Genomic DNA, 23,923 nt, shown 5'->3' on the forward strand with positions numbered 1-23,923 from the left:
AAAAGCATGCATATGATTGTTAAGCACTACATTCTTATTTTAAAGCTAATTAATCAGGACACTCTTACTAAACAGAGAAAGCAAACAACTTTAACAAACAACACAAAGGATCTCTCCTGCTAGTAGTAGAAGTGGTCCCCAGTTTGCTTCTGTACAAGGATGCGTTATCATACAAATTCCCTGTTTAAGAACATGACTTGTTTTTGAAACACATGTTTAATTAGCAGCAGGAGATAATTAACATATGAAAAACAAATTAGAAATGGATTGTGTCATCCGAAAGGGAGGACCCTCCTTAACATAATAACATGATTTGCAGGATGGCCCATAAATCTATGTTAATAACCACTACACCTTTTTTTTTTTTTTTTCCTAACTAAAGCACTACACTACTTTGGATCATATCCCTGTGAGTCTGCACGCAGAGCAAAGGAACCTATTTATTAGAACGTAATTTTCTATTTTTAAAACCACCATTTGATTACCTCGAGATTGGGTTTGCTGCCACACCTTCCACGTAGTATTTAATTAGACTCACCTTTCACAGAGTATTTAATTAAGAAAAATGCTAGAGAGATGACTTTGTGCACAGCGTTTTAATAAAAGTAAGATTCATTATATTGGTGGTATATAAAATATGGTCTTCTTAGCATGATCCTCTTTAATTAAACACTGAATTCGTATGTTAATTTAGTTGTTATTTTGTCAATATTTGGTAAATTGGTAATATAGACAAACTATGGACAATATGTTTCTTTTTTTGGGCAAAAATTATGGAGAATATATGGGGTATTATAAATTGATATCCAATAGCATCCCATTATTCTCCCTAAATAAAATAATAAGAATAGGGAAATTCTATACATATACCATACCCTACAATTTGCTTACAGCTACGTGCTCACTTAAACTCCACCTCATTTACATGAGTGTAGGGTATATTGAGTTAAAGTTGAGACATATAAAATTTCCCACGAGAATAATATCAAGACTAAAAATGGTCAACAAGTATATCATTATGTACATACATATGCATTATAAATACATGCAAGATCACCTCAAATTCTCACCATTACACCACAACCCACATCAATGGAGGCTTCTTCTTCTTTGGTTGTTTTAACCCTGGCATGTCTAGCTACTCTGGCCTTCCTATCAAAAATTATATTTTCCCAAAGCCACAAACCAAAAGCTCCACCAGGTCCAAAACCATGGCCTATACTTGGCAACCTTAACCTCATGGGACCTCTCCCACATCAATGCCTTCACAAATTATCTCAAACTTATGGACCCTTAATGCAGCTTAAGTTTGGCTCCTATCCAGTGGTAATTGCCTCATCAGCAGAAATGGCAAAACAGTTTCTGAAGACGCATGATCATGTCTTTGCCTCTAGACCTCAAACTGCAGCAGGCAAGTACCTCACTTACAACTACAGAAACATCACTTGGGCACCTTTTGGTCCTTATTGGCGTCAAGGGAGAAAAATTTTCATGTCCGAGCTATTTAGCTCAAAAAGACTAGAGTCTTTTGAGTACATTCGTGTCGAGGAAATTCGCGCTTTTACATCGCGATTCTATGCCTTGTCAGGTAAGCCTGTCATGCTTAAAGAGCATATCTCAAGGCTAACTCTTAGCACTGTGAGCAGGATTGTGTTAGGTAAGGAGTATTTTAGTGAGTCTCAGTTTGTGACTTCCACAATGACACTTAGAGAATTTCAGGACATGTTAGATGAGTTGGTGTGTCTTAGTGGGGTGTTAAATATTGGGGATTGGATACCATGGCTTAAATGTTTCGACTTACAAGGATACGTAAAGCAAATGAAGGCCTTAAAGAAAAAATTTGATCTCTTCCATGATTATATATTGGATGAACACAAGGCAAGGAAGAAAGAAGAGACAAATTTTGTGCCAAAAGACATGGTGGACTTACTGTTGCAGCTGGTTGATGATCCTGATCTTGAAGTTAAGCTCAACCGTGACAGTGTCAAGGGATTCACTCAGGTACTATCCAAAACATTTCAGTTTATTTGCTTTACTTATTTTTTTGCATTTTTTTGCGTGACAAAAATAGCTTGTGGTAAAAGAAACATGATCATATGAAACACATTTTGTCCCATTTTGTTGATTGAAAAACAGGATTTAATAGCAGGGGGAACTGATACCTCTGCTACCAATTTGGAGTGGGCAATGTCTGAACTCATAAGACAACCACACCTCATCGGAAAGGCAACTGAAGAGCTTGACAGAGTAATTGGGAGAGAGAGATGGGTGGAAGAGAAGGACCTCGAAAACCTTCCTTATATAGATGCAATTATAAAAGAGACAATGAGGAAACACCCTGTGGTTGCAATGCTTGCACCACATCTAGCTCTTGAAGATTGCAAAGTGGAAGGTTATGATATTTGTAAAGGAACTAGAGTGTTCATAAACACATGGAGCATAGGGAGAGACCCTTCACTATGGGATGCACCAGAAGAGTTCAACCCAGAGAGGTTCTTAGGGAAGGCAATTGATGTGAAGGGTCAGAATTTTGAGCTGCTGCCATTTGGCTCAGGAAGGAGGATGTGCCCTGGTTATGGCCTTGGACTAAAAATGATTAGGTGCAGCTTGGCTAACATGTTACATGGGTTTAATTGGAAATTGCCTGAGAATATGAAACCAGAAGATTTGTGCATGGAGGAAGTTGCTGGATTGTCAACACCAAGGAAGTTCCCTCTTGTTGCAGTCATGGAGCCTCGGCTCCCAATCCATCTTTATTGATCATATCATATGTGAATCTGCGATGTTGATGCTACGGTTGTTTTTTCTTTTTCTTTTTTGCTGTCTCTGTACAAATGAAAAAAAAAAAAAAAAAAAAAACCTTCTTGACCCAATCTGGATGTGTGTATTTTATTCAGAAAAGTTGGGTACCCCTGGAACATGCGTGCAATTTTATAAACATCCCATCCCATGCATCCATTTAAGCAAAGTTGAAATAGTTTTATGGAGAAATTAACATTAAGATGGAGATTAGCACATGCAGATTGATTGAATTTTGATGCTATTGAAATTAGCGTTATTTTGTTATTGCCAATACAGATTGATTAAATTTTGGTGCTATTGAAGCTTTAGGAAACACTAGTGATCCAAGTTGCAACCTCTCTTCGATGTTGCATCTGTCTTTTTTTACCTTAGATTTTTGAAGTCAACAATAGACAATATCAGAGTGCATTAGTCTATTAACATATCTGATAGAGTTGTTGAATTTGGGTTGGCACATAAATGTATACTCACCTATGTTAATGTTGACCTCATAGGTTAAGTTAATTCGACAATCACTAAGCAAAAACTCGGAAAACAGAACAATAATATTCAACGACTACATTATTTATAAAAAGAAAATTCAAAGAATTTAACCAATTAACTCTTGATTCGGTAATATTTTTCCCTCTTGTTGCAGTCATGGGCCTCGGCTCCCAATCCATCTTTATTGATCATATCATATGTGAATCTGCAATGTTTTGCTACAGTTTTTTTCTTTTTCTTTCTGCTTTCTCTGTACAATAAATAAAAAACTTCTTGACAAAATCTGGAAGTTGGGTACCCGTGGAATATGCATGCAATTTTATAAACATCCCATCCCATGCATCCATGCAATTTTATAAACATCCCATCCAATTTACCAAATATCGACAAGATAACAACTAAATTAACATACGAATTCAGTGTTTAATTAAAGAAGATCATGCTAAGAAGACCATATTTTATATACCACTCTTACTTTTATTAAAATGCTGTGCACAAAGTCGTCTCTCTAGCATTTGTTTGAAGCCATAATAACTGCAATTTCCTACATGTGTGTGTGTGTGTCTCTTTCTTTGTGCATGTATTATTAATATGAAAGGTTGGCTTTTATAGGCTCCATATGAACCTAGGCACCATATGGAACTTTGCATCAAAGCCCTCTGCAATGATGATGTAACTGGTGGCTTTAAAATAGGAAGGGATGTAGACATGTTGGAATAGAGGACTTTGTCTTGATGATGACAGTCAGGCTTATACACCAAATCATAATGAACTACCACACCAAGATCCACCGCTCGGACATAGAGTAGAATGTTGTTGCAACTGGTTGATGCTGCAAGCTGTGGATGGCGTGATGCTAATGGAATGCTAAGCAAGGCAACTATAGAAACCAAAATACTCCCCAAGATTAATGAAAAACTTAGGTGTCACAAAACCTATTCTCAATACTAGAGTAGGTTGAAGTACTTTAAAAGAGAACACCCAAAAATATTCACAGCTTCTCCGTCACAGCTCTAGGTCTGGGTGAGATCCAACCACAAAGAAATTCACTGTTCCTGAAGAAGTTTAGAAAGACTACTTTAAGGTTAGGTTATTAAATTTTCTTTAAATAATTCTGTTTGGTAACTTGAATACATAATTCTGGTTATTGTTTTTGTTGTAGTCCAACCCAAAAGACACAAGTATTCAAAAAAAAACTTGTGAGGACTATGAGGATCTGCAAATTGTAATTAGGAATGCAACTGCTATTGGAAGAAACTCATTAGGATTGGGTGATGATACTGCTGCAAGAACTTTTAGGGTGGAAGATAGACATGTTGGAATAGAGGACTTTGTCTTTGATGATGACAGTCAGGCTTTTATACCAAATCATAATGAACTACCACACCAAGATCCACCGCTCGGACATTCTTCTTCATCATTCCCCTTTCAGGCTACTAATTGTGAAGGTCCCTCAGAAAGCTCAAGCCAGAGAAAACGAACTAGAACAGATTTGGAAGGGAATGCTATCTCAAATGAGACCACCCAGCATGCTATAGGAAGAATTAGCCTCAATTGCCACTGACTTCCGGGGAGTCCATAACCTATTGGCAAAAAGGGAAAAAGAGAGAGAGCCGTAGAGTTATATGTGGGATGCCATTAAAGAGACCCCAAATTTGGATGAACGTGCTCGTTATAAAGCGCTCTCCTTGTTGAATACTAACGCAAAAAATGATGCATTTTTGAAAATGTCTCCTGAGAAGCGCTCAAATTGGATATCCTACAATTTGGAATGAGTGGGTTTTTTTTTTTTTGAGAGTTTTTGGGAATGACTAGTTTGTTTGGAATGATTGGGGATTTTTGGTATTGTTTTTTGGATGATATTTGGATTATTTGTTTTGTTTATCAAACATTGTTGTTTATGTTTAATACTTTATTGGTTATTAAATAGTTGATGATGAATTCACCCACTTCTTTTGCTTTTATGAATCCTGTTTGTAATTTGTTTATTAATTATGTTTGTATTTTGTTTATTAATTATGTTTGTGACTTTATTATTAATTATGTTTGTAATTTGTTTATTAATTATGGTTGTGACTTTATTATTAATTATGTTTGCAATTTTTTTTATCATTTTATTTAGGCGGTATCAATATATATATATATATATATATATATATATAATGGAGGTAGAAGAAATTGAGAGGCAATAAATTGAGGAGGATGAAGAAATTTATGAAACAATTTGGAATTTATTAATGGCGATTTATGCAGTAGCTCATGCATTGAATGACATTATGATGCAGAGTGAAGAAATTGAGCGTCCATTAACTCTACGACCAATTACTATGAAAGGATATAATTATATACATCATGTATTGAATGACGATCCAGAGCATTTTCGAGAAAGGTATAGAATGTATCCTGATGTGTTTCGAAAGTTATGCAGTATTATTAGAGAAAAAACACTCTTACAAGATACAAGATTCACTTGTGTAGAAGAAATGGTTGCGACCTTTTTGCTTATTGTGGGTCAAAATAAGAGATAGTGTCTAGTACGTGATACATTTGGCGGATAGCACTTCACTGCTAGTAAAAAGTTTAACAAAGTTTTAAAGGCCTTGAACACAATAGCACCGGAGATGCTAATCAAACTTGGATTAGCAGTACCATCAAAAATAAGGATAAGTACAAGGTTTTACCCATACTTGAAGGTAAATGTGTTATCTAGTGCAACTTATTTTATTCAATTTGTTTATGTTTAATAATATCTTTTAAACTTTTGAGTTTATTTCAGGATTGTATCGGAACTATTGACGGCACACATATTCCAACAATGGTAATGAGACGCGACGTAAGCAGCTATCATAATCGTCACGGTACGATATCACAAAATGTATTCGCAGCTTGTAACTTTGATTTGGAATTCATATATATTATTAGTGGGTGGGAGGGCTCAGCTCATGATTCAAGAGTACTACAAGATGCTTTAACAAGGAGGAATGGACTTAAAGTACCACAAGGTATTTTTAAATTTTCAATTTTTTCTTATAGCTTACATTAGCTCATATATTGGATACTAACATATGTGTAATCTATTATCAGGTAAATTTTTCTTAGTGGATTGTGGATTTCCAAATCGAAGCCAATTTTTGGCTCCATTTTGAGGTGTTCGATATCATCTCCAAGAGTTTGGTGGTCAAGGTCGTGGAGTTGTTCAATCTCCGTCATTCGTTCTTGAGGAATGTCATTGAGAGGATATTTGGTATATTTCAGTCACGATTTACAATTTTCAAGTCTGCACCTTCATTCCCATATGCTACACAAACAGAGATAGTGTTAGCTTGTGTAGGACTACACAATTTTCTTTGAAAAGAGTGTAGATCTGACGAATTTCCTATTGAATTGGAGGACGAATCTTCTTCATCTTCATCGTTACCGGTTAATGTAGGGGATCCTGAACTAGTTTTCCAAACACAAGAACAGAAACGACAAAATGCTAATGAATGGAGAGTTGGTATATCTTTGGATATGCGGAGAGATGTTGGGCACAATGAAAACAATGAGAATCAAGGATAATGAATGAACGTTAAGTATTTTTCTTAAAGTTTTCTTTCAAATTTGTAATACATTTGTCACTATATTTCTTATGAATTTAGCTTTTTGTTAAACATAATTTTATTTCATGTTGTTGAAGGAAAGGATGTTATGAATTTGGTTTTTTATTTCATGTTGAGCACGTCTTTTGTTTTGTTTTTTTCAAGTTTGATAGTGAAAGGTCTGTTGAAACTGTTAAATTTAGCAGACAAACAATGGCATATATTTTCGATAAGCAACATCCATTATTCAAAAAAATTTATTGTAATGAATGAACGTTAAGTATTTTTCTTAAAGTTTTCTTTCAAATTTGTAATACATTTGTCACTATATTTCTTATGAATTTAGCTTTTTGTTAAACATAATTTTATTTCATGTTGTTAAGGAAAGGATGTTATGAATTTGGTTTTTTATTTCATGTTGAGCACGTCTTTTGTTTTGTTTTTTTCAAGTTTGATAGTGAAAGGTCTGTTGAATCTGTTGAATTTAGCAGACAAACAATGGCATATATTTTCGATAAGCAACATCCATTATTCAAAAAATTTTATTGTAATGAATGAACGTTAAGTATTTTTCTTAAAGTTTTCTTTCAAATTTGTAATACATTTGTCACTATATTTCTTATGAATTTAGCTTTTTGTTAAACATAATTTTATTTCATGTTGTTGAAGGAAAGGATGTTATGAATTTGGTTTTTTATTTCATGTTGAGCACGTCTTTTGTTTTGTTTTTTTCAAGTTTGAGAGTGAAAGGTCTGTTGAATCTGTTGAATTTAGCAGACAAACAATGGCATATATTTTCGATAAGCAACATCCATTATTCAAAAAATTTTATTGTAATGAATGAACGTTAAGTATTTTTCTTAAAGTTTTCTTTCAAATTTGTAATACATTTGTCACTATATTTCTTATGAATTTAGCTTTTTGTTAAACATAATTTTATTTCATGTTGTTGAAGGAAAGGATGTTATGAATTTGGTTTTTTATTTCATGTTGAGCACGTCTTTTGTTTTGTTTTTTTTTCAAGTTTGATAGTGAAAGGTCTGTTGAATCTGTTGAATTTAGCAGTGCTTGGATTCTCTTTTCTGTCGGCAGGTTTGTTTTTTATTTGGACAAACTTGGGTTAGAAATAGCGTCGATGCATTGCTTGCAACACTGGCTTTGACAAGGATGGGGATAAAGTGAAATATACTGTCTACATTCAATGTGTAAATATATCCACATTCAAAGTATGGAATAAAAGCCATACAAATCTTATGAAAGTTTATTGAAAAATTATACAGAAGTCTTCTAAAAGTCTATCAAGTTCTATACAAATTCTAAAGTTCCATCAAGTTCTATGAAAGCTGGCACTTAAACAAAATCTTTTTAAACGCTCTGGAATCGTAAGTGTGAAGTTTAAATAGAAAAACTCTTTCCTTTTATAAAAGAAAAACATTTATAAAGAGATTAATGTGTAAATACACATGCATATGGTTTCACTAGAACCCAGTTATAACGAGATTCTTTAGTAGACACTAATCAAACTACCTACTTGCTAGCTTCAACTATAAATTACCTGCAAGATCAGTCACCATTACAGCCACAACTCACATATTAATGGAGGCTTTTTCGTGGACTGTTATAACCCTTGCACTGGTAGCTTCTGTGGCCCTTCTCTCCAAAATTCTCTTTCCCAAACGCCGAAACCTTCCACCAGGCCCCAAACCATGGCCTATAATTGGCAATCTCAACCTCATTGGTCGTCTGCCGAATCAATCCTTTCACAAATTGTCCCAAACTTATGGACCAATAATGCAGCTCAAATTTGGCTCCTACCCAGTTGTAATTGCCTCATCTCCAGAAATGGCAAAACAATTTTTAAAGACACATGATCACATCTTTGCCTCTAGGCCTCAAACTGCAGTAGGCAAGTACCTCACTTATGGCTACCTCAATGTCACTTGGGCACCTTATGGTCCTTATTGGCGTCAAGCCCGCAAACTTTTTCTGACGGAGCTGTTTAGCTCGAAAAAATTAGAGTCTTTTCAATACATTCGGGTTGAGGAAAATCGTGCTTTTATTTCGCGACTCTATGCCTTGTCAGGGAAGGCAGTTGTGCTCAAAGAGCATCTGTCACGCCTTACTCTTAGCATTATGAGCAGAATTGTGTTCGGGAAGGAGTATTTTGGCATGTCCAAATTTGAGAGTTCGATAATGTCATTCAAAGAATTTCAGGACACATCAGATGAGTTGTTCTTGCTTAGCGGGGTATTCAACATAGGGGATTGGATACCCTGGCTTAATTTTTTGGACTTGCAAGGGTATGTAAAGCGAATGAAGGCCTTAACGAAAAAAGTGGACCGCTTTTATGAGTTTGTGCTTGATGAACACAAGGCAAGGAAGGAAGGAGTGGAGAAATTTGTGGCAGAGGACATGGTGGATTTACTGTTGCGGCTGGCTGATGACCCTAATGATCTTGAAGTTAAGCTCACTTATGACAGTGTCAGGGCACTCACTCAGGTATGTGCTTCTTAAATTTATTATTTATTTTCTTATTTATTCTTAAATTTCCGAAAATTAAGGTAATGTTCTATGGCTAAACTTATGTTGTCAGACTGTGAATATATACAAATGTACCACACAGTGGTCCGTTAAAACAAAAATGTTCTCCTAATAAGATATGTAAAAGACACAGCATAAAGATATAAACAAAATTGATCCATTTTGTTCATTCAAATTAAAACCAGGACTTGATAACTGGAGGCAGTGATACGTCTGCAAACACTTTGGAGTGGACAATGTCTGAACTCATAAAACAACCAAACCTCATAAAAAAGGCAACAGAAGAGCTTGACAGAGTGATTGGGAAGGAGAGATGGGTGGAAGAGAAAGACCTCGAGAACCTTCCTTATATCGATGCAATTATGAAAGAGACCATGAGGAAGCACCCTGTAGTGGCAATGCTACCACCACGTCTAGCTCTTGAAGATTGCAATGTGGCAGGCTATGATATTTGCAAAGGAACTATAGTGTTTGTGAACACATGGAGCATGGGGAGAGATCCCACGCTGTGGGATGCACCGGATGACTTTAGGCCTGAGAGGTTCTTAGGGAAAGCAATTGATGTGAAGGGACAGAGTTTTGAGTTCTTGCCATTTGGCTCAGGAAGGAGGATGTGCCCTGGTTATAGTCTTGGACTGAAAGTGATAAGGTCTTGCTTGGCCAACATGTTACATGGGTTCAATTGGAAATTGCCTGAGAATATGAAAACAGAAGATTTGGACATGGAGGAGGTTTATGGATTGATAACACCTCGGAAGTTCCCAATTCTTGCAATAGTCGAACCTCGGCTACCAATCCATCTTTACTAATTATATTTGAATCTGCTGGTGTCCCTGCTTAAATTTTTCTTTTCTTTTTCATCTATTTAGTGAGTGTCTCCCAATATATATATTTTGATCCAATTCTCAGTAAAATAGAACTAGTCATACTGAATAAAACTCTGTACGAATGTTTGTTATGATAAGTTGGACTGCTTTGTTGATTGTGTAGTCTCTGCACTCTGCATTATGCCTCTTCCCTTAGAATGAGTTAGATTAATTTCATCAAAAATTATGAACTTATGTTCCGAGATAAGGAGAGGTATCGATATATGTGGTGTGCATGGGTGCGTGATCATGGGTTGTTGGACTAATCAACTAGCTTCCGCCCTACAATGTTCGTTTTTGAGTCCAAGATGATTGCCAATGCCAGATCTGGTGTGACAATTTTTATCATATATCAAAGTGTGGAAATCATGCAGGTTGTCACATATCAGTTAGGTAGCCAAAAGAAAATTTATGATACTCCGTCCGTATAGTTCCCTTCAATTATTTCTGTCGTGTAAAGTGTGTTTCATGTTGCAAATGAGCCCTGAGCACTGTACAATACCTGAACAAATAAAACAAACCACAGCTCATTATGGAACCCCACATATGCTATAGTTATGAGAATAGACAAGGACATAGCCGCTAGTAGACAGAATGCTAGGGCCAATTTTTCAAATTGATTGAATGGTGCTGAATCTGATGCTTTTGAAGTTTACGAAACACACAAGTAAAAGTAATGCAACCTCTGTACCATCATGTCACATTTGCTTTTCCTTAGATTTATTTATATCTCAGTCCCCCGTTAGATCTCAGTCCTTAGATTTATCACTTATTAGTTTCCATTGTGGAAGACAATTTTTTACGAAGAATTCGCCATGATATATATGATATCCATGTATAATATCATGAAAAATGGATACAAATTTTTGGCTGCTACTTAGTATCGGCAATAGGTCTGAAAAAGTAACTAAAAATATAAAATATAGATATTTGTATCCTGTCGAAGTAAGGAACTATGGCATATATGTTTGGAATATATTCCATTTTGAGAGAGTTGTTAGCAAAACAAGACCTTATCACATTCTTAGGTAATTTATAGTTGAAGTAGGTATGAGCGTTATGATATTTATTAACCCCTTTTTTATTTGATTCAGTGAGACAGGAATTACTTGAGTTAAGTCATCATCATTAATCAATGAAAAGATATCCCCAAAACCTTTGCTGGACTTTGGCCTCGTTTTGGTGCCTGCGATAAGTAGTAGGATTGGATTAGCTTAATCCAATACAATATTTGGTGATTAAAAATGAATGTGGATATGGGATAAAAGATAATCCCACCATAATCCCATCATGTGCATTTTTGTAGAATAACTATCCTACCAAGAAGGTTCATAAATCCATTACTCCACCCCTTGACCTTGGACCCAAGACCCGGTAGCACGACACAAACCCGGGATATACTAGTGCCAATGAAGGATACTTATAACTGCGCATGTGGAATTTAGGGTGTTACTCTTATACCATTGTTGGGTCGTAGGTGCATAAGTGACATTGAGGTAGCCATAATTGAGGTATTTGCCTGCTGCAGTTTGAGGCCTAGAGGCAAAGATGTGATCATGCGTCTTTAAAAATTGCTTTGCCATTTCTGGAGATGAGGCAACTACAACTGGGCAGGAGCCCAGCTTAACCTGCATTATTTTGGTCCATAAGTTTGGGACAACTTGTGAGCGGATTGATGAGGCAGAGGACCAACGAGGTTGAGGTTGCCAATTATAGGCCATGGTTTGGGACCTGTTGAATCTGATATTTCTATCATTACTCAAAGTGTGAAAAGCAGGCAAATTAATTAGCACAGATGCCCCACGCCACACATGTTGCCATTATGTTCTCTACCCTAGCTCTTGAATTCATGGTGGGATGGTTGGTAAAACGAATTACAACTTATTGAGTAGAACTAGTTATATTTTTTGTGAAAGAACTTGATCAAAATATATATTGGCAGACTACATAGATGGAACTAAAAAGAAATTTAAAGCTGGCACAATTCACATATAGTTATTTTATTTTATTTTTTCTATTGCTGATACAGGCAATATGTTGATGACTGGGGATTCGAACATAGGACCTTGGGTGCAAGCCGTAGATTCACATATAGTTAATAAAGATGGATTGGCAGCCGAGGTTCTGTGACTGCAACAAGTGGGAACTTCCGAGGTGTGACCAATCCATAAACCTCCTCCATGCCCAAATCTTCAACTTTCACATTTTCAGGCAGTTTCCAGTTAAACCCATGTAACATGTTAGCCAAACAAGACCCTATCATTTTCAGTCCAAGACTATAACCAGGGCACATCCTCCTTCCTGAACCAAATGGCAAGAACTCAAAACTCTGTCCCTTCACATCAATTGCCTTCCCTAAGAACCTCTCAGGCCTAAACTCATCTGGTGCATCCCACAGTGTGGGGTCTCTGCCCATGCTCCATAGGTTCACAAACACTAAAGTCCCTTTACAAACATCATAACCTGCCACATTGCAATCTTCAAGAGCTAGATGTGGTGGTAGCATTACAACCACAGGGTGCTTCCTCATGGTCTCTTTCATAATTGCATCTATATAAGGAAGGTTTTCGAGGTCTTTCTCTTCTACCCATCTCTCCTTCCTAATCACTCTGTCAAGCTCTTCTGTCGCCTTTTCGATCAGGTTTGGCTGTTCTATGAGCTCAGACATTGCCCATTCCAAAAGGGAAGCAGAGGTATCAGTGCCCCCAGCTATCAAGTCCTGATTTTAATTTGGATGAACAAAATTAATAAGCCACATGATTCATGAACAATTTTGTGTAAAGCTTTATGCTGTGTTTTTCTACGTAAGTTTTTATGTAGAAATGGTCTCTTGCCAGACTGCATAACGTGCGGTCCAAATTCGAAGTATGGCAAAAGAACATTGCAGTAATCTTAGGAAATTTAATAATGGAATGATTTTGGAAGCATATACCTGAGTGAATGCCTTGATACTGTCATAGGTGAGCTTAACTTCAAGATCCTTAGGATCATCAACCAGCTGCAGTAGTAAATCCACCATGTCCTTTGCCACAAACTCCTTCACTCCTTCCTTCCTGGCCTTGTGTTCATGGAGCACAAACTCATAAAACCGGTCCATTTTTTTCTCTAAGGCCTTCATTCGCTTTACATAACCTTGCAAGTCCAAAAAATCAAGCCATGGTATCCAATCTCCTATATTGGATGCCCCATTAAGCAAGAAAAACTCATCTAACATGTCCTGAAATTCTTTGAGTGACATTATTGAACTCTCGAATTCGGTCAAGCTAAAATACTCCTTCCCCAACACAATTCTGCTCGTAATGCTAAGAGTTAGGCGTGACACATGCTCTTTGAGAACAACTGCCGTCCCCGACAAGGCATATAGTCGTGAAACAAAAGCACGATTTTCCTCAACCCGAATGTATCGAAAAGACTCTAGTCTTTTGGAGCTAAACAGCTCCGTGAGAAAAATTTTGCGGCCTTGACGCCAATATGGACCATAAGGTGCCCAGGAGACGTCGAGGTAGTCATAAGTGAGGTACTTGCCTGCAGCAGTTTGAGGCCTAGAGGCAAAGATGTGATCATGTGTCTTTAAAAATTGTTTTGCCATTTCTGGAGATGAGGCAACAACAACTGGGTAGGAGCCAAACTTAAGCTGCATTATTGGTCCATAAGTTTGGGACAATTTGTGAAGGGATTGATGAGGCAGAGGACCAAGGAGATTGAGGTTGCCAATTATAGGCCATGGTTTTGGACCTGGTGGAAGTTTTGGGCGTTTGGCAAATAGAATTTTGGAGAGAAGGGCCAGAGCGGCTAGCAATGCAAGGGCTAAAACAGCCAAAGAAGAAGAAGCCTCCATTGTGTGAAAGTTGAGTAGTGCAGTGTTGACTGGTATTGCTTGTAATTTGTAGTTGGAGGAGCGAGGAGGAGGCATGTGGGCTATGATATTTCTTAAGTTTTTTTGTTTGCTTTAGTGAGACAAGATTGATTTGAGTTATTGAAGAGATCATCATCAGTATTAAAAAAATATATATATATTATCCTCCAAAACAGAGGAGGTGGGGGCACAAGAGAGCTCCAATAAGAATTTAAGAATTGGCTACGTGTACAGCCGCGCGGCCATACTCTTTAAATATATTTTTTTGTTTACGTAGTACAGCCGTGCGGCTATACGCTTTAAATATATTTTTTATTTGAGTACAGCCGCGCGGCTCTACTCTTTAAATATATATATATATATATATATATATATTTATTTATTTAACTCAAATAAAACATTCAAAGCAGGAAGGAAAATAAAGCAGAAACAAATATATTAGCAAAATTGAAATAGCAACATGTATCTGTTTTTAGATGCCTTTTTATCTAATTACAGGCCTTGCTACCCTTCATGAGAGAGCTCGAGCAGTTTACCTCCTCAGAGCAAATACATTTGGCGTGCACTTTCTAATCATGCACACTACAATAAAGCATTATTTTTGCTCAACTTAATTCGTTATTCGCACACACTAAAATTCTATCAAGTTTTATTTTTTGTTTTGTTTTTGGTTATACCAAGACACTGTTGAAAGCTGTTCAGATGCTCATCTTAGCTACGATGTTGAGGAGTAGCTCAACTAGTTCTTTTATTGTCTATCAAAGAAATGTTTTATTTTGTACTCTTCTCCAAAGAAATGTTTTTTTTAGTATCGTCATACTTAGAAAATATTTTCAGATGAAATTCCACAAACATAATTTTATTTTTCTTTTCTTATTAGCATTTTAGGTTTAATTTTGTTTAATCCTGGCCCTTAACCTACTATTAAACAAATAAACAGCTAGCCCAAGGCCCAAAAGGCTTGATTATCCAATATTTTTGGTCCAATGATTATCTAAATATTATTGTACACAACTTAATATTAGTTAAAATTACATAACTTAAGCCATGGAAAACCCATTTATAACGAGATTAATGTGTGCATAAAATATACACACCAGAACCCCAAAGTAGAAATGGATGGTGAAGTGTCAGCACATAAGAGGAACACGAATGCCTGCAAAGATTTTGGGAGGATCTAAGAGTAGGGATTTTTCAAAACTGATATTGATCTCCACTAATTTAACCCAAGTGATTCCACTGTAGACACTAATTAAACAACATAATGATATTATTAAGACTGGAAAAAATGATTAAGAAATATCAAACCACTACAACTAAAGAAATAAAGAGAAATACCTGGCTACTGCTACAACCACTCATGTATTGCTGCAACTTTCTTAAATTCTTCAAGAATGATTTTTCTTTTGTGTGGTTAATTTTGTCTTGACATAATTTTTTATATTTTATAACTTCGTGATTTTTTTTTCCGAACTTTTTAACCTAAACAAATTAAATTCCACAAACATAATTTTATTTTTCTTTTCTTTTTAGCATTGAAGGTTTAATTTTGTTTAATCCTGGCCCTTAACCTACTACTAGCCTCTCTGCATGCGCTTACGCACTTGCTAGAGGTTTTTTTTAAAAAAAATTAAATTAAATTTATTTTAGAATTTTATATATATATATATATATATATGGGGGCGGATCCATGGCACTAAATTTTTGACACAAGTTTTGACACAATTTTTAGGCCATTAGATTACTCCGCTTTTAATGGTTAAGATTAAATATTACATGGCAAGTAGTTTTAATTTTTTTAAATAGACAATCATTAATTTTATTCTCTTTCATAAAAATAAAAGGAAATTTTTCTCTCTCCAACCTTTTTGCTGGAAGACATAATCTCTCATGCCTCTTTAATCTCAAATATTTATTAGAATATAATAAATAAAGAATCTCACCAAAAACTAAATACCCAAACCCCACATTCGCATGCCCCTCTCTCTCTCTCTCTCTCTCTCTCTCTCTCTCTCTTATCAGAAAAATGAACTTTCATAAAAGTCACCCGTGGGCAAAAACCCAAAACCAACAACCAAACATACATAGGACCACAGGGGAGCAGAGTACAACCAGGGTGTTGAGGTCATTTGAAGAAACACTCATTTTGGACAGCCCAGCAAAGACAATTCATAAACTGTAATTCCATATGTCAATGCACCAGGTAATCCATCAATTTCTAGAACCAACCCCAAAGAGGGAGGAGGTTGAAGCAAGTTGGTGTGGCATCAAATTTTCTCCTTGTATTCTGTCCCTATTAATCGGGAAAAAAAAAAAAAGTAATAGTCAAAATTTTCATATATGAGAAGATTAAAATCCCTAAATCAAACCCTCAAAATAAGAAATCCTACCAACAATTTGAAACAAATTGAAATGAATAGCTTAATCATAGATACCTAAGAAATAAACTTAATCCCCTTGGAAACTATTAATTCCTTAAATTCCTAATCTAGAGATTCTAGTTTAATTCCAACAAAAAATAAAATTAAAATAAACCAAATCTGATCAAGAAAATCGAAAATTGAAATATGTATCTGGAGCAAAGCTTTTCTCCCAACGAAGAAGGCAAAAATTGAGAGAGAGAGAGAGAGAGAGAGAGAGAGAGGTGCAAATGTGGGGTTTGAGTATTTAGTTTTTGGTGAGATTCTTTATTTATTAGACCATAATAAATATTTGAGATTAAAGAGGCAGGAGAGATTACGTCTTCCAGCAAAAAGGTTGGAGAGAGAAAATTTTCCTTTTATTTTTATGAGAGAGAATAAAATTAATGATTGTCTGTTTAAAAAAATTAAAACTACTTATCATGTAATATTTAATCTCAACCATTGAAAGTGGAGTAATCTAATGGCCCAAAAATTGTGTCAAAACTTGTGTCAAAAACGTAGTGCCACGGATCCGCCCCTATATATATATATATATATATATATATATATATATATATATAGTCTCATTCTATTGAGGGATCCCTCATCTAATTTTATTTGAGGGACGCCCTTTAGAGTATCCTACCATTTTTTTTCCCAATGATCCAAACCATCCATCTTCATTCATAGATCATCCTTACAAAAAATTAGACAAATCGGAAACTGTTTCGACATCCAATTGTGTCTTACAAAATCAATGAATACAGTGCTTCAAGAAAATACTAAAATTTCAATAACTCAATTGAATGGTCAAATAATATCTGATTCAAGTGATTTTTTGTAGAGATGATCTTTGAATGAGTATCTACAAAATAGACAGTTTGGATTAGTGAAATACAATTCGAAATGGGGCCTACAAGGAGTATCCCTCAAATAAGTTATTTGAGAAATCTCTTAATAGAAGCTCTCTGTATATATATATATATATATATATATATATATATAACAAATAAATTAATGTGTGCATAAAATACATACACCATAACCCAAAAGTAGAAATGGATGGTGAAGTGTCAGCACATAAGAGGAACACGAATGCCTGCAAAGCTTTTGGGAGGATCTAAGAGTAGGGATTTTTCAAAACTGATATTGATCTCCACTAATTTAACCCAAGTGATTCCACTGTAGATACTAATTAAACAACATAATGATATTATTAGTGATTCCACTGTAGGAATTTTCCAATTGACGACATTTTCTGGATTTTGATTAGATATTTAACTATTTAAGTATTTGTTTTATCTATATGTACTTTCATTTTGAGGGACGAGGTTTATTATGTCTCCGGTGTTTTTTTGTTTTTTTGTCTTTAATAAAATTCAATGGTACCGTTGAGTTTTCAATAGGTTTGTACGTAAGGAAAATTTAGCCCATGTCATTTTCAAATCCTGGATCCGTCCCTGGTGCTACCGAGTCTTGGGTCCAAAGTCAAGGGGTGGAGTAATGGGATTATGAACCTTATTGATAGGATAAGTTATCCTAAAAAAAATGCACAAAATAGAATTATGGTGGAATTATCTTTTATCCTATCCACATTCATTTTTAAGTACCAATAGTACATTGTATTAAATTAAGCTAATCCAATCCTACTACTTATAGTACTCACGAAACGAGGCCAAAGTCCAGCAAAGGTTTTGGGGATATCCTTTCATTGATTAATGACGATGACTTAACTCAAGTAATTCCTGTCTCACAAAATCAAACAAAAAAGGGGTTAATAAATATCATAGCGCTCATATCTACTTCAACTATAAAATTTAAATTACCTGAGAATTTGATAAGGTCTTGTTTGGGTAACATGTTACATGAGTTCAATCAGGGACTGAGATCTAAATAAATCTAAGGAAAAGCAAATGTAACATATTGGTATAGAGGTTGCATTACTTATGCTTGTGTGTTTCCTAAACTTCAATAACATCAAAAATCATTTGATTCAGCACTATTCAGCCAACTTGCATAAATTGGCCCTAGCATTCTGTCTAGTCCTTGTGTAGGGCTCCATAATGAGCTGTGGTTTGTTTAATTTGTTCAGACATTGTACTGTGTCAAGTCTCCAAGTGCATGTTTTCTGGTCTCCAAGTGCTCCATAAATTACCCCTTCATGCCAATCTTGCATATTTTCTGGTCATTCACGATTAAATCCACATAGCTGGAGCCATTGAGACTTGACAGTCACAATACGATGCCTGAACAATTATGAAAATGGACAAGGCATGTGGGCTTATGATATTCCCAACATTTTTTCTGATTGATTTGAGTTATTCAAGAGATCATCATCAGTATTTAAAATATATATATATTATCCTCCCAAAACCTTTTATGTGCTCTGTGGTCCCTACATCACCATCCCTTTGTGTTTTATTCACATAATAATCTCGTGCAAAATTTGATCCAAAAATAAATAAATAAAGGGTTCATGTAAACAAACAAAGAGGAAGATGAATGCCTGCAAAGATTTTGGGAGGATCTAAGAGTAGGGATTTTTCAAAACTGATGTTGATCTCCACTAATTTAACCCAAGTGATTCCACTGTAGACACTAAATAAACAACATAATGATATTATTAAGATTGGAAAAAATGATTAAGAAATATCAAACCACTTACTTAGACTATAAATTACCTGCAGGTCAGTCAACTTTTCATCACTACAGCCACAAATCAAGTATTAATGGAGAATTTCTCTTGGGCTGTTTTAACCCTGGCATGCCTGGCTGCTCTATACCTCGTCTCAAAAAATTTCTTCTCCCAACTCCACAAACTGAAATATCCACCAGGTCCTAAACCATGGCCTATAATTGGCAACCTCAACCTCATTGGTCCTCTGCCTCATCAATCCTTTCACAAATTGTCCCAAACTTATGGACCAATAATGCAGCTCAATTTTGGCTCCTTCCCAGTTGTAATTGCCTCATCTCCAGAAATGGCAAAACTGTTTTTAAAGATACATGATCACGTATTTGCCTCTAGACCCCAAACTGCAGCAGGCAAGTACCTCACTTATGACCACCTCAATGTCACTTGGGCACCTTATGGTCCATATTGGCGTCAAGGCCGGAAAATCTTCCTCTCCGAGCTATTTAGCTCAAGAAGACTGGAGTCTTTCGAGTACATTAGGGTTGAGGAAAGTCACGCTTTTGTGTCGCGACTCTATGCCTTGTCAGGAAAGCAAATCATGCTTAAAGAGCATCTGTCACGCCTAACTCTTAGTATTATGAGCAGAATTGTGTTTGGTAAGGAGTATTTTGGCGTGTCCAAATTTGAGAGTTCGGTAATGTCACTCAAAGAATTCCAGGACACATTGGATGAGTTGTTCTTGCTTAGCGGGGTATTCAACATAGGGGATTGGATACCATGGCTTAATTTTTTAGACTTACAAGGGTATGTAAAGCGAATGAAGGCCTTAACGAAAAAATTGGACCGGTTTTATGAGTTTGTGCTCGATGAACACAAGACAAAGAAGGAAGGAGTGGAGGAATTTGTGTCAGAAGACATGGTGGATTTACTGTTGCGGCTGGTTGATGACCCTAATGATCTTGAAATTAAGCTCACTTACGACAGTGTCAAGGCAATCACTCAGGTAGCTTCTTAAATTATTTCTTATTTAATTTCCGAACATTAGGGTAATGCTCTTTGGGCAAACATAAGCATTATAACATTTGCATCCTTAGATATATGAGAACTTCTGTAAAAAGACACAAGTTAATGATATAAACACAAATGATTCACTTTGTTCATTCAAATTAAAACCAGGACTCAGTAGCAGGAGGCACTGATACTTCTGCAACCACTTTGGAGTGGGCAATGTCTGAACTCATAAAACAACCAAACCTCATCAAAAAGGCAACACAGGAGCTTGACAGAGTGATTGGGAGAGAGAGATGGGTAGAAGAGAAAGACCTTGAAAACCTTCCTTATATAGATGCAATTATGAAAGAGACCATGAGGAAGCACCCTGTAGTGGCAATGCTACCACCACATCTAGCTCTTGAAGATTGCAATGTGGCAGGCTATGATATTTGCAAAGGAACTTTAGTGTTTGTGAACACGTGGAGCATGGGGAGAGACCCCACGCTGTGGGATGCACCAGATGAGTTTAGGCCTGAGAGGTTCATAGGGAAGGCAATTGATGTGAAGGGACAGAGTTTTGAGTTCTTGCCATTTGGCTCAGGAAGGAGGATGTGCCCTGGTTATAGTCTTGGACTGAAAGTGATAAGGTCTTGCTTGGCCAACATGTTACATGGGTTCAATTGGAAATTGTCTGAGAATGTGAAAAAAGAAGATTTGAGCATGGAGGAAGTTTATGGATTGTTAACACCTCGGAAGTTCCCACTTGTTGCCGTAGTTGAACCTCGGCTACCAATCTATCTTTACTAGTGATATTGAATCTGAGTGTCCGGATATGTATTATGAACCTTCTCTATAAAAATAAAACTGTGTATGAACGTTTGTGATGGTAACTTCCACTGCTTTGTTGATTACACCGTCTCTGCACTCTGCATTATGCCTCTTCTCCTAGAATGAGTTAGATTAATCTCATCTGGGAATATGAACTATATGTTTCGAGATTAGGGAGACTTATTGACATGTGTGGTGTTTGTGGGCTGTTGGACTAATCCACCAGCTTCCAGCATGTAATGCTCGTTTTACAGTCTAAGATGATTGCCAATGCCAGATCTGGTGTGACAATTTTTATCATATATACTTCCCCTTTAATTATTTATCTCCTGCCAAGTGTGTTTCATGTTGCAAATTACCCCTTCATGCCAATCTTGCATATTTTCTGGTCATTCACGATTAAATCCACATAGCTGGCGTGGAGCCATGGACACTTCACAGTCACAGTACGATGCCTGAACAAATTAAACAAACCACAGCTCATTATGGAGCCCTACACAATGTTACAATTATGAAAATGGATAAGGACATAACTGCTAGTACCCATAATGCTAGGGCTAATTTATGCAAATTGGTTAAATGGTGAATCGGATGATTCGATGCTATTGAAGCTTACGAAGCTCACAAGTAATGCAACCTCTGTTGCATGTTACATTTGTTTTTCCCTTAAATTTCTTTATATCTCAGTCCCTTATTGATAAAAAAGAATTACAATCTTATTGAGAAGGCCTAGTTCTATTCTTTTTGTTAAAACTAAGCCTCCCTACTTGATGGAACAAAAAAGAAACTTAAAGCTGGCACATTATTAAGTTCAAATATAATTAGTAAAGACGAATTGGCAGCCGAGGTTCTGTGACTACAACAAGTGGGAACTTCCGATGTGTGAGCAATCCATAAGATTCCTCCATGCCCAAATCTTCTGTTTTCACATTTCCAGGCAGTTTCCAGGTGAACCCATGTAACATGTTAGCCAAACAAGACCTTACCATTTTCAGTGCATGACCATAACCAGGGCACATCCTCCTTCCTGAACCAAATGGAAGCAGTTCAAAACTCTGTCCCTTCACATCAATTGCATTATTCCCTAAGAACCTCTCAGGCCTAAACTCATCTGGTGCATCCCACAGCGTGGGATCTCTCCCCATGCTCCATATGTTCACAAGCACTAGAGTTCCTTTACAAACATCATAACCTGCCACATTGCAATCCTCAAGAGCTAAATGTGGTAGCAATACAATTACAGGGTGCTTCCTCATTGCCTCTTTCATAATAGCATCCATATAAGGAAGGTTTTCGAGGTCTTCCTCTTCTACCCATCTCTCTCTTCCAATCACTCTATCGAGCTCTTCGGTGGCCTTTTTGATGAGGTTTGGTTGTTTTATGAGTTCAGACATTGCCCATTCCAAAGTGGTAGCAGAGGTATCAGAGCCTCCAATTACCAAGTCCTGAGTGAATGCCTTGACAGTGTCATAGGTGAGCTTAACTTCAAGATCGTTAGGATCATCAACCAGCTGCAATAGTAAATCCACCATGTCCTTTGCCACAAACTCCCCCACTCCTTCCTTCCTGGCCTTGTGTTCATTGAGCACGAACTCATAAAACCGGTCCAACTTTTTCTGTAAGGCCTTCATTCGCTTTACATAACCTTGCAAGTCAAAAACATCTAGCCACGGTATCCAATCCCCTATATTGGCTACCCCAGCAAGCAAGTACAACTCATCTGTCATGTCCTGAGATTCTTTGAGTGATATTATGGAACTCTTGGATGTGGTCAAGCTAAAATGGTCCTTACCCAACACAATTCTGCACAGAACGCTAAGAGTTAGGCGTGACAGATGCTGTTTGAGCACAACTGCCTTCCCTGACATGGCATAGAGTCGCGAAATAAAAGCGCGATTTTCCTCAACCCGGATGTATCGAAAGGACTCTAGACTTTTTGGGCTAAAGAGCTCAGAGATGAAAATTTTGCGGCCTTGACGCCAATATGGACCATAAGGTGCATGAGTGACACTGAGGTAGCCATAATTGAGGTACTTGCCTGCTGCAGTTTGAGGCCTAGAGGCAAAGATGCGATCATGCGTCTTTAAAAATTGCTTTGCCATTTCTGGAGATGAGGCAACTACAACTGGGCAGGAGCCAAGCTTAACCTGCATTATTGGTCCATAAGTTTGGGACAACTTGTGAGCGGATTGATGAGGCAGAGGACCAACGAGGTTGAGGTTGCCAATTATAGGCCATGGTTTGGGACCTGGTGGAAGTTTTAGCTTCTTGGGCAGGGGAAAGAGAATTTTGGAGAGAAGGGCCAGAGCAACAAGCAGTGCAAGGGTTGAAAAACTTAAAACAGCCAAAGAAAAAGAAGCCGCCTCCTCCATTGACATTGTCGTGTACGAAGGTTAAGGATATTGCAGGTAATTTATAGTTGAAGAAGTACCTAGTTATGTCGTCGGGTCGGCTATGATATTTCTGTCATTACTCAAAGTGTGAAAGTAGGCAAGTTAATTAGTACCTATGTACAGATGCCCCACGTTGCAATTATTCATAGAAGAAGCCTCCATTGTGTAAAGGTTGAGAAGTGCAGCCTTCACTGATATTTGCAGGTAATTTATAGTTCAAGTAGGTATGTGGGCTATGATATTTCTTATAAATTTAAATTTGATTTAGTGATACAGGAATGACTTAAGTTAGTGAAGGTCATCATCAATCACCATTCATTTGTGTTTTATGCAAACATTAATCTCGTTTCAGTTCTGAGAATAGGCATAGAAATGCAGCATTGTCTAGCCATCACACTTAAAGTTACTCCGACAGATGCCCCACACCACACATGCTGCCATTATGGTCTCTGGCCCTTGAATTCATGGTGGGATGGTTGGTTGCTTTGCTTGAGATATTTTCATTTGGGGAATGAAGAAGAGAGCATGAATATCAATTATTTTTAG

At 36.7% G+C, this 23,923-nt stretch overlaps 5 protein-coding genes across 5 annotated transcripts; 3 read left to right on the top strand and 2 right to left on the bottom strand.

The window, feature by feature from the left end:
* The first annotated feature begins 1,092 nt into the window (after nucleotides 1-1,092).
* Nucleotides 1,093-2,760, top strand: LOC117635698 (trimethyltridecatetraene synthase-like). Its single transcript, XM_034370049.1, has 2 exons — nucleotides 1,093-2,001; nucleotides 2,137-2,760. Exons 1-2 carry the CDS (start codon nucleotides 1,093-1,095, stop codon nucleotides 2,758-2,760), a joined length of 1,533 nt encoding a protein of 510 aa, XP_034225940.1.
* Nucleotides 2,761-8,407: 5,647 nt separating this feature from the next.
* Nucleotides 8,408-10,369, top strand: LOC117634568 (trimethyltridecatetraene synthase-like). The gene is made up of 2 exons (XM_034368724.1): nucleotides 8,408-9,362; nucleotides 9,590-10,369. Exons 1-2 carry the CDS (start codon nucleotides 8,460-8,462, stop codon nucleotides 10,211-10,213), a joined length of 1,527 nt encoding a protein of 508 aa, XP_034224615.1. The 5' UTR covers nucleotides 8,408-8,459; the 3' UTR covers nucleotides 10,214-10,369.
* A 1,885-nt stretch (nucleotides 10,370-12,254) lies between these two features.
* LOC117634428 (trimethyltridecatetraene synthase-like) lies at nucleotides 12,255-14,171 on the bottom strand. The gene is made up of 2 exons (XM_034368535.1): nucleotides 13,203-14,171; nucleotides 12,255-12,989 (listed from the first exon to the last, which is right to left on the bottom strand). The coding sequence occupies exons 1-2, from the start codon at nucleotides 14,106-14,108 to the stop codon at nucleotides 12,366-12,368; spliced, it is 1,530 nt and encodes a 509-aa protein (XP_034224426.1). The 5' UTR covers nucleotides 14,109-14,171; the 3' UTR covers nucleotides 12,255-12,365.
* A 5,083-nt stretch (nucleotides 14,172-19,254) lies between these two features.
* Nucleotides 19,255-21,226, top strand: LOC117634430 (trimethyltridecatetraene synthase-like). The gene is made up of 2 exons (XM_034368537.1): nucleotides 19,255-20,166; nucleotides 20,340-21,226. Exons 1-2 carry the CDS (start codon nucleotides 19,258-19,260, stop codon nucleotides 20,961-20,963), a joined length of 1,533 nt encoding a protein of 510 aa, XP_034224428.1. The 5' UTR covers nucleotides 19,255-19,257; the 3' UTR covers nucleotides 20,964-21,226.
* A 429-nt stretch (nucleotides 21,227-21,655) lies between these two features.
* Nucleotides 21,656-23,356, bottom strand: LOC117634429 (trimethyltridecatetraene synthase-like). Its single transcript, XM_034368536.1, has one exon. The coding sequence runs from the start codon at nucleotides 23,354-23,356 to the stop codon at nucleotides 21,806-21,808; it is 1,551 nt and encodes a 516-aa protein (XP_034224427.1). The 3' UTR covers nucleotides 21,656-21,805.
* Nucleotides 23,357-23,923: the final 567 nt, after the last annotated feature.

Source organism: Prunus dulcis, chromosome 7 (genome assembly GCF_902201215.1).
Source record: "Prunus dulcis chromosome 7, ALMONDv2, whole genome shotgun sequence".
NCBI classification, from domain to species: domain Eukaryota; kingdom Viridiplantae; phylum Streptophyta; class Magnoliopsida; order Rosales; family Rosaceae; genus Prunus; species Prunus dulcis.

Excerpts from the sequence above, each read along its gene's own strand:
- LOC117634428 (XM_034368535.1), bottom strand. The coding sequence starts at position 14,108 with ATGGAGGCTTCTTCTTCTTTGGCTGTTTTAGCCCTTGCATTGCTAGCC. Across the intron at positions 12,990-13,202 it reads GTATCAAGGCATTCACTCAG|GACTTGATAGCTGGGGGCAC; the intron begins GTATATGCTTCC and ends AATTAAAATCAG.
- LOC117635698 (XM_034370049.1), top strand. The coding sequence starts at position 1,093 with ATGGAGGCTTCTTCTTCTTTGGTTGTTTTAACCCTGGCATGTCTAGCT. Across the intron at positions 2,002-2,136 it reads GTGTCAAGGGATTCACTCAG|GATTTAATAGCAGGGGGAAC; the intron begins GTACTATCCAAA and ends ATTGAAAAACAG.
- LOC117634568 (XM_034368724.1), top strand. The coding sequence starts at position 8,460 with ATGGAGGCTTTTTCGTGGACTGTTATAACCCTTGCACTGGTAGCTTCT. Across the intron at positions 9,363-9,589 it reads GTGTCAGGGCACTCACTCAG|GACTTGATAACTGGAGGCAG; the intron begins GTATGTGCTTCT and ends AATTAAAACCAG.
- LOC117634430 (XM_034368537.1), top strand. The coding sequence starts at position 19,258 with ATGGAGAATTTCTCTTGGGCTGTTTTAACCCTGGCATGCCTGGCTGCT. Across the intron at positions 20,167-20,339 it reads GTGTCAAGGCAATCACTCAG|GACTCAGTAGCAGGAGGCAC; the intron begins GTAGCTTCTTAA and ends AATTAAAACCAG.
- LOC117634429 (XM_034368536.1), bottom strand. The coding sequence starts at position 23,356 with ATGGAGGAGGCGGCTTCTTTTTCTTTGGCTGTTTTAAGTTTTTCAACC.